General features: G+C 32.3%; 1 protein-coding gene across 1 annotated transcript; it reads right to left on the bottom strand.

Moving 5' to 3' along the window:
• Nucleotides 1–311: 311 nt before the first annotated feature.
• LOC145118570 (uncharacterized) lies at nt 312–6,492 on the bottom strand. Its single transcript, XM_079054269.1, has 20 exons — nt 5,115–6,492; nt 4,659–4,862; nt 4,286–4,390; nt 4,140–4,205; nt 3,886–4,050; nt 3,718–3,792; nt 3,470–3,624; nt 3,209–3,344; nt 3,031–3,100; nt 2,809–2,936; nt 2,672–2,728; nt 2,407–2,592; nt 2,052–2,144; nt 1,867–1,952; nt 1,707–1,773; nt 1,550–1,616; nt 1,344–1,480; nt 1,153–1,244; nt 1,000–1,066; nt 312–916 (listed from the first exon to the last, which is right to left on the bottom strand). Exons 1-20 carry the CDS (start codon nt 6,333–6,335, stop codon nt 752–754), a joined length of 3,342 nt encoding a protein of 1,113 aa, XP_078910395.1. The 5' UTR covers nt 6,336–6,492; the 3' UTR covers nt 312–751.
• Between the last annotated feature and the right edge of the window lie 4,358 nt (nt 6,493–10,850).

Raw genomic sequence — 10,850 nt, 5'->3', positions numbered from 1 at the left:
AACAAACGGTTTTCGGGGCAGAAAGAACCAGAACCACGACCGGTTCCCGGTTGAACCGGTCGGTCCGGTTCAGTTTCAAAACAGCGCTGTCAACCCAATAAAACAATAATGCCTTTTAAGACAACTTTATTGATAGAATGAAAAGAAGCATTTGGCGTATTTTTGGCTACACCTTAAACTTTTTTTGCACAAACAAAAAATCATAAACGTAATCAATTATATTCCACTTTTTTTTTAGTTAGGACAAAATTATAATTTTTATTTTCCACTGATAACCATCTTACCAAACGAGTTTAGCAATAAAAAGAAGGTGAAAAAAAAAGTGGATAAATTTATGCCACAAACGTCAAAAGTGATTAAAAACGACCAAAACTCGAGTAAGAGTCATTGCTTTGTTTAAGCAACAAATACCTCACAACAATACTTGTACAATATGCACAACAACTTGTAACCAAAAAAAAACAAAGAAGACAAAAAAACAAAACAAGATATCCAACTCCTGTTCCCATCATCTCTCTCGCTCTCCACACTCAACCAAACCAACCAACCAACCAACCCACCTAGGGTCTCATTGCATGACACATGTCACGCTGAAAAAATGAATATGCCAGAAACATCATCATCATCGTCTATCTTTATATGTCAGCAGCAAAGAATGGGGCAACAAACACATTTCCTTTTTAACCAAACCAAACCAAACCACAAGAACAACTTAACTATTCAGTCGTTTTCTATGCTTTGCTTTGCTTTTCTATGATGTGAGGACTGACTGTAATGCAAGTTGCTGCTGTGGCTGCAAGCTTGACCATGTTGACGCAAATGTCGCAGGTGGCAGTGTCTGCTGAAGCTGTCTCAGCAGGTTCACTATCCGGTTTATAGTTTGCTCTGTTGCAAGATCCTTCCCTCCACAAATAATCTATTCATAAACCAAAATTAGTAAGCATGTGAAATGACAACTTTGCCCTCCATTCATTTTCAAAAAAAAAAAAACCAACTAACCTCAGCAAATACAGAAACAATTTTAGGGAGATACTGGTTGTTTGGGCCTAGAAGTACCGTGTCTGACCTGTAATAGTATTAAAAAAAAAAAACAAACACATTAGATAAAAATTAAAACAAATCAAAGTAAGTTGCTATATATGTTATATATACCTTTCGACCATTGAACATAGCAGCTCGTGAACAACTTTGGCTTCGATAAGATCTCCTTTGATTGGCAAACAGCTTAACCATGCAGGAATAACCTGTGCAGATTTTAAGTTTTAACATTACATATGTATTTTATGGAAAACAAAAAAAATAAAATAAATAAATTATATTATTATCACATTTCCTAAAAGTACCTGAGCTGAGTCGATACTATCGCGATGAAAATGACATATTTTCCCCAAAGCAGAAATGGCATTATCATATGCCATCACATTCTCGGGATGAACAGCATTAGGGTGTCTTATTACAACATTTAGCCTCGAAAGAGCCTCTGAGAAAATAATACACAACATTTAAGTAAATAAAAAATAAAAAATACAAAAGATTATATTTAATGTACCTCCAACAAGTGGTTTTATAACAGATCCACCATACTCTGCACACACTCCAAGTCCATATACAGCTGCCTGGAAAATAAAAATAAAAAATATACGGTTTAGTTTATAAGAAAGCAAGAACATGCAAAATCTGAATCGGTAATTCATAATCATGCTGACCTGGCGGACATCTGGACTCTCGTCGTTGCAAGCTTCTAGAAGGAAAGGAAGATAGGTATCGTAATACCTTTTCACAAATAAAAAAACAACAAAAGATATATTAAAAAAAAAGATTATTAGATAGATGTGATAAAGTACAAAAATGGATAAGTTTTTATACTTTAGAGCTGCTTCACGACACTGTTCAGCCACATCATCAAAGATGCAAATAGCAATCCTTCTTTCTTCAGCTGTTTTGTCCTTGCCCTTATGTTATTAATAAAAGCGGGAGTCGTTATTTATTTATTTAAAAAACAAAAAGAGCTTAATTAAGTGAATAAAAAAGTTCAGAAATTAAAAACTTACCCACATAGGCATCAAATATGATGACATCTCATCAAAGAAAGGCAAGAAGGAGGCTTTAAATGTTTTTATCAAAGTTCCCAAGATTTCACCAATCTGTAGCACCAGAGAATAAAGAAGGCACAAATACATGGTTTTATTATTATTACAAGACATGATAATAATTATTATTTCACCTGGGGCTAAATGCAAGAAATAACCATGTAGTTGGGTAAATTTTTCAAAGTGCAATACTGTAAGAGAAAGAATGGAAAGTAGGATAATAAATGAAGGAATCAAGGAAATAAAAAGTAGGTTGATATTTCTTGCATTTAACACTTTTATTAAATATAGGAAAAAGGGTTGTTGAGAAACAAACTTGATCAAAGACTTCTTCTTCTTGCTCATTTTCCTCTTTAAGCAATTCTCCTTCCTCAGCATCAAAATCTTCAGCTTTGGCCCTCTCTGCTCTTTCTGTTTTTCTGCTTGAGCTGGCTGTGATCACCTGTTTTATCTCATCCACAATGCTTCTCACCTGGTTTTCATCTAGAAGTGTTCCAGATACCTGAATCCATGTTCAAAAAAGTCAAAACATGTTCAACATCCTAAAATAAAAATAAAAAAACATAAAAATGTCATTCAACCTGTATACACTCATTTAAAGCATCCAGCATACTCGCACAGATTTCCGTATCAGGTTCCTGCAACAACATAATTGAGACAATTCAGTAAACCCTAAACCACTTTGAATGAATTATTTTACAAAAAAAATTAAGATTACCTTATGTAAAGCTTCAACCAAAGCAGGAACTATGTAGTCAGAGAGCTGCTTTATATAAGATTCATTACGACCTTGAGCAAGCCCTTTCTCTATTGCTAACTTTGCAGACCTCAATAATTCAGGCATGGCTAGAATAAAAAAATATATAAATCCCATAAGAAACTTATGTATGTCTAATCATTAAAAAATATATAAAAAGTGAAAAAAGATCAGAAATAAAACCTGAAACAGCAGCTTTCCTAACTTCTTCATGAAAGTAAAATTTGAGAAGTGGGACCAAGGTTGGTGCAACCTGGTAGTTATATAAGTATATAAATTAGCAACTGGGTGTAACTTGTAATGTAACAAATAAAACAATAAAATATAAAAGGTTACGAGAGAAAAAAAAAAAGTCAAAAACCTGGTCAATCCATGGATAGAAACCCTCTTTCAATTCATCTGCATAGCAACACAACATGTTGCAAGCTGTAGCTTTTTCTTCTAGAACACTTGTTTTGATCCCTATTCTTTTATCACCAAGTGTGATTGTCTCCATACTGCAAGACATTCATTCAATAAACATATTTTTTTATTATCTTTCTGGGTTTGATTGCATTAATCGTTATTTGAATTGGGTTTTCTAAAAAGACAAAAACGATGCCATTTTGTTATAAAATAATACCTTTCATCATCTGATTCATCAAGTTCGTTATCTGAAGCTGCTGAGGTAATGATGACATCAGGTTTGAGTTGAGCAGATAGAAGTAGAGGAGGCATAACAACACTCATGTAAGGAAGGAAATCCTGCCCTAAGCACTTGCATAGCCTGGCCCATGCCTGTGACAAAAAAGGTCAAAGAGAAAAATCTTATAAGAAACTATAAATCACCATGAGTGTACTTTAAAATTTAAATAAATAAATAACACCTACTTGAAGCATGTAACTGGTGGTGGGATCATCAGTCTCCATTTGAGATCCTTGTAAGGACATAAGCACTTCCATCACCTTAACAAACAATCAAAATCCATTACAAATGTTTAACATATAAAAAGCATCAAGAATGAAAAAATAAAAAAAGGAAAAAAAATGAAAGCATACCTGTTTAGCATCGTCTCTGAATTTTTCCTTTCCAACAGCCATTCCAACCAAACTAATGCATTCCATGGCTTTGGCTCTAAGCATGCGATTAGCTTTATCATTTGCATTCACTAAGATAGCTTTCAAGTAAGGCATAACTGCATCATAGTACTTTTGGAAGTGTTCCTATTGATGCACCAAGTATATAATGAGACATTTAATGTAAAGTTCTAATTCTAATGCTAGAAATTTAAGAGTTGATGATGTGAAGTAACCTGTGATGAATCAGCAACTGATGCTAGAGCAGTCAAGGCCCCTTCTTGTACCATTTGTTTACCATTCTGCAATGAAAACCATCATTAATGCAAATTAAAAAGTATAAAAAAAATTATACTACACATATAAATTGTCATCAAATTACCTGTAACAACACAAGCAGTTTGCTCACTATTCCATCTAGGTAAGGCGTCAAGATATCAGGAGTACAGTTCTCACTGAAATTTAACACTGCTGAAGCAGCATGCGCCTGCAGAAGAAAATAGATTAAAAAAAAAAACAAGTCAAATCCTCCCTTCTTTAATGTGCATAAAGATGCATTCATGGAATAATCATATTTAACTAAACTGAGCCTATTAATTAAGGATGAGTTTGTTGCTGGATGAACAGTATTTATTCAAACTAGTCTAGTAAGAATTAAGAAAGCTCCATAAGAATTTGATAAAGTTTCAAAAACTACCTTGATGCTTCTATAACTAACAGAAGACCAACATATGTGCATAAATAACACTACTAACCTGAACTCTTGGATTATTGAAATCATCCATGGCATTAGCAAGAGCTGGCAGCACTCGTTGATGGTACTGAACTTGCAAGTCTGGGCCTAAATCTGTGGCCAATTGCCCGATTGCATTAATTGCAGCCCATCTCACACGTGGGTGAGGATCTTGGAATGAATTTAAAACCATGGACACCACTTGTTCCAAATTCTTGATCATCACCTGCATTAGCAAGTCCATTCAAACCATCAAAAGCAGCATACAAACAAAATGCAAGTAACAAGTACTTGCATGACATAACATTATAACAAGCACAAACAACATGCAAAGAAATAATAAGTCTGTGAAAAGGTTCATATCTGGGCAAACTAATTCGATCATACAAAATGCACTTATTTGCATGTTAAACAAATGATGCGTTGAACAATCAAACTTGACCAAAAGTGATATAACAAATTCCAAAAGTATTGCTACCTTTGAGCATCCCTCTGCTATCTGTGCAAGAGCGATGAGTGCAGCATGATGTTTCTGCCACTCAGGGGCCGCCAAATAAGCAGGCAACTGCTCAGATGCAACAGGGACAATGGTATTCCCACCTAGAGCAATAGCCAACCGATCCAAGCACTCCTGCCCAACACTGTAATTACTTGACTCTCCTGCATCTTCGTCCTCATTTTCAGCAGTATGCCATGCAGGTTCATCCTCAACATCCAACAGCATCTGCAACAAAATGCAGAACAACCTGCTGATAAACTGTGGCAACTTCCTCATCATACCAGGTGCCCTCTCTCTGGCCTCTGCTAGCGTGATCACAAACTCAATGGCTAGGTGTCGTGTGCCCTCTTCTAGAGTATCTGCCTCAGCTATCTGCAACATAGACCCCACCACCTCCACTAACTGCCTCCTCAAGAACCTAGGCTCAGTCCCTGCCAACTCAATTAACAATTCCAATGCCTCTTGAGCAGTAGCCTCTTGTCCACCATTCAAAGCTTCAGTCAACGTCGTCATCATCGCTGGAAGCAAATCCTGGAACCGATCTCTATCACCGGAACTCGACAAACACTGAATAAAATTAATTACAGCACTCAAAGCAGCAATCCTCACGTCTGAGCTCCCCGACGTAGTCAGGCACTGCAAAAACACGCCATGAAGATGCTTTATGTGTGGAATTAAAGTCTCCCCAATGTATTGTGACAACTGCGCAAATATCAAGAACGCAGATTCTTGAAGCTTGGGAGAATCGGAAGAAACGCACTGAAACATAAACGGCAACAGTTCCGGCCAACCGTTATCAGGCAGGATACTCGAAGCCAATTCCGAGATCGTATCGCATAACTTCTTCATTATCGTCTTCGCTTCTTCTTGTTGCACACAAGCCAAAAGAATAGATTTAAGTGAAACCTGAGTCGTCGGAGATAACCGATTCCATACCAATGAATCATCCTGAGTCAACTGCTTCCGTAACAGAATTGCTGACATGGCACGAGCTTCCATGTGAGGAGATAGTTGTAGCAGATGCCCGAGTTTGAGAAACAGTGAGTTCGGATCAGTTTGTTTGCATAGATTGAATATAAGTTCTGCTTGCGATCGTTGCTCGTTCGATGAAGACATCAGGTGAGATATTAGGGTTTCGAACGGCGCCGGATCGGCCCCCAGTATCGCCGCCAGTTGTGCTTGCTGAACCTGAGGATCCATTGCCGCAGAAGTAATCGCCGGTAGTGATTGATGGTGCCGATGCGATTACCGGTGGCTTTGACGATGACGGAGTGGAGAAAATGGGGTGCGTGTTTGGATTTGGGCGGAAGACTAATTAGGGCAAAGGGGCATAGATGGAGTAGTGGTAGTAGGGGTAAAAAGGGTAACAGCAATTCTTTATGCTCGAATATTAGAGGGAAATTAATTGCGGGATTTAGATTCAAAACTGGTCCCTATAATATTTTCCAACACGCAAACCAAGTCCTCTATCTTTTATTCTCTTGTTACCATAAAAAGTTATAAGTTTCATTTAAGGCCAAGGGGTGTGGGCTATCACATCTCTTTTTTTTTTAACAGTCATGTTACTATTTGCATGGGATTGAACTCAGGAACTCCTAATTATAAATTTTTAGTTAGACACCTTGTTAGACAAATAGTTAGCTCCAACTTATATCACATCTCCTGATATCATTTTTTGTCAACTCATCGTCATATCATTTTTCCTTACACTTACACTTTTCTTACCATCCCCTCACTGCTAAAAAATGGTCAGATATCACTCCCCTCAAAATGTGCAGCAATTAGATGTATTATACGGTAATGTGAAGCTGAAAAAAAAAAGATGTAGTGGATTGGCCTCTTATAAAGGGTTCACCGCACACCACTGAGTATGATGTTCCTTGCACCATCTACATCATTCCACAACATAACGCTAAAAGTATTTATCATTTTGAAAAAAATAGGATTATTATTTTAAAAATCATTCAAAGTACTAGAAGTATATATAAGTGGTAGTGGTTTATGAAATAATTTAAAAAAAAACAAAAAAAACTCTAATTTTTTAAAATGTAAATCAATAATTAAATAATATGTTTGAAAATGTATATAAATCATATAAGTTATATTTACATACTTTAATAAGAAAATAATATGAATTTATAACAATTCATATTTGATATAGATTTTTTTTCTTATATAGTCAATCTAATAGTGTTGGAATATAATATTGGAAGGTTAAGAATGTGCTTAGAGATAAGAAAAAGGTTAGAAATGAAAGATATGATAGTGAAGGGAACAATGTGTAATTGATGATTGAGTGGGATTTGACAACAATACCTCGTGGCAAATCCTTTTGAACTTTTTATGGCTTCAAGAAAACAAATGAACCTTGGCCCAAAAAAAGGGATCACGGTAATTTTATTCAGTACCTTTCTACACTAATCCTGATTAAAGACACATAAATACTGATTTTTATGATTTAGAAAGGTTTTTTCATAGTTATTTACATAAAAATAAAATAATTTTTTCTTTTATAGTACTTTCATAAAACATAAGTTAGAATTACAAGTGCAATAGAGAATATCGAAATCAGCTCAAATTAAAACATATAATATCGTTTAAGATGTATATATATTGTTGTTTAGTCTTTTTTGGAAAAGTCTATATATATATATATATATATATATATATATATATATATATATATATATATATATATATATATATATATATATATTCTAAATAACATAAGGCGTGACTTGTCGGCTATGTCAAACCTCAAGCTTTTCCGAGCTTTGGCAAAACACGTCGTTTGTAAGGCGTGACTTAAGACGGCAATTTTGTATATAATTAATATTTTTATATATATTTTCAACTATTATTCTATTTTATACACATATATGATTTAAGACGGCATTTTGATAAAGCTTGGCGGCAGGTACAAACCTTGGAGTCATGGCGCGTCATGACGAGCTTTTTAAAACCTTGATATATATATATATATATATATATATATATATATATATATATATATATATATATATATATATATATATATATATATATATATATATATATAATGCCAAATGTTGAATAGAGAATATCGAAATCGGCTCAAATTAAAACATATAATATCGTTTAAGATGTATATATTGTTGCTTAGTCTTTTTTGGAAAAAAAAATATATATATATATATATATATATATATATATATATATATATATATATATATATATATATATATATATATAGGTAGGTTCAAATGTTTCTCACATCTATTGTGTGCTAGAATGCACCAATAAGAATTTAGTATTAATTATATGTATATTAAATAATATTCATACTTATAACTCATTTTTATGGAAACTAATTAAATTCGTCATTAATGTCAATAATAATATTCTTTCAGAATGAATTCATATCTAGAAAAATGAGAATGTATTCCAGCAGAATGAGAGTGTATTTCAGTAGAATACACTCTCGTTCCTCATATTCCATGCAACTTTATTGTATTTTAAGTGAACGAGTCCTGAAACAAAATACGAACTCATATATAAAACCTAGATGCGAATTCATTCTGAAAGAATGTTATTGCTGACATTAATGACGAATTTAATTAGTTTCCATAAAAAAAGAATTATAATTATGGATATCAATTAATATACATATAATTATGGAAATCATTTAATATCTATATTTATTTAATTAAATAATTATTTAATTTACTAAATTCCTATTGGTGCATTTTAACACACAATAAATGTAAGAAACAAAATAACCTAGCCCTATATATATATATATATATATATATATATATATATATATATATATATATATATATATATATATATATATATATATATATATGTTCAGGTTCATTTGAGACCATGCTAATTTTGTGAGAGCGTGAGACCAAATCTAAAAAAAAATTTAAAATGCAAAATAAAATGAAAAATCCAAAAATTCTTTTTTTAATTATTATTTTCGGAACTTTAATTACCTAAAAAAATATAAAAAAATACAAAAAAATACCGCTTTTTTTTAAATACGTGAAATATTTTAATAGAATATTACACTGTAAATATTTTAATGTGATTTTTAGAATGTTAGAATATTCTACTAGATTTGTCAGATATATAGAATATTCTAATATTCTACTAGAATATGTAAAAAAAATGTATTTTTTTTATTTTTTTGGTATTTTTTTTATTTTTATTTTTTTGGAAAATAATATTTGAAAAAAAAAAATTCGAAAGTTTTCAATTATTTTGCATTTTAAAAATGTTTTTTTTTATCTACCAAATGAGTGGCTAAGATTACGTCTCACCGTCTCACAAAATTAGGTCGTCTCACATGAACCTAACCATATATATATATATATATATATATATATATATATATATATATAAACTAGCCGTTTACCCATGCCAAGCGACGGGTGCGAATGATTTTTTTCATAAATTAATTTCTAGAGTCGATTAGTTCCTTTAAACAAATAGTTTACTACATCTAAACAATTAACAATAAAAGTAATGATAACAAAAATGAAATCAATAAGAATTAAAAATAAAAAGTTGGGATTCTTTACAAATTTACACAAATATATGATTGATTGTTCGTTATCAATCGTGCATTATTTCTTTATACATCATATTTGATATATAGAATTCACTGTCGTTGAGTTATTCGTTATTGAATTATTCGTAAGGGTTTAATCATTTGAGGTTTCCCTTTTGTATAAGGTTTAGACAGATACTCCAATTTCATAATCTATAATCCCCAATTTTATACTAATCTCTGATATTAATTTTCACACACACTACCACCGGTTGAATTTACTTTTTATTAAGACACTTATATAAAAAAAAGTGTGTGGATAGGGTTGAGGGAACAAATTGCATCATACGACTTTAATTCTACTCTAATATCACCAAATTGGTCGAAATTGTAAAACATCATTCGATAAAAGCTTAACTTTTAACTTAGACCCCCAAAAAAAAATCAAAAGGTTATCTACAATCACGTATTAACACACAACTCTAAGCATCTTAGTTAACAAACAAAAACAATTTGTTGCTTTCCTTATACATGAGGAACTCAATACAATATCAAATCCAAACAGATATTCATAGAAACTTTAAATGAAGTAAAGTCATGTGAAATTGTAAATAAAATAAATTCATGAGAAAGATATGATGACAGAACTTCCAACAACTTTACCAAGATGGTCTTCAAGAGAACCTTCTTCACCATGGCTTAGCCTAGTAACAAAGAACCAACATCACCCATAAACAAAATACTTTAATGTAAGCTACTTTTGGATGTCAACTCAAAAATGCAATCTACAACTAACATACGATGCATATTACCGGGGATAGATAAGAAAAAAAATGAGTACATTGCTATTTGTTGCATTTAGCATTTTTTTAAATTAAAAGTAATTTTGCTAACATCCAATAGTATTATACTTATAAATCTTTTTCCTTATATAAACAATGCACTTTTATACCCACAATAACAATACACATTTTACCCCTAATAGCATTCTACTTAAAATTTTATAGAGTAAAATAGGTCAGTTGTCATAAAAAAGAAAAGGGCTAACTGTTGGAAATACCAAAAAAAAAAAATAAACTATACTTCGTACCTATTTTAGTAATACACTTTACATTTCAATATTTAAGAGATTCCCATTTGTTTACCTTTTTGCCCTTTATGAGCACAACTTAACTGTT

The sequence above is a fragment of the Lactuca virosa genome, chromosome 6, assembly GCF_052849685.1.
Source record: "Lactuca virosa cultivar CGN04683 chromosome 6, Lactuca_virosa_CGN04683_v6, whole genome shotgun sequence".
Lineage (NCBI taxonomy): Eukaryota > Viridiplantae > Streptophyta > Magnoliopsida > Asterales > Asteraceae > Lactuca > Lactuca virosa.
This window is presented reverse-complemented; position numbering and strand designations above follow the sequence as displayed.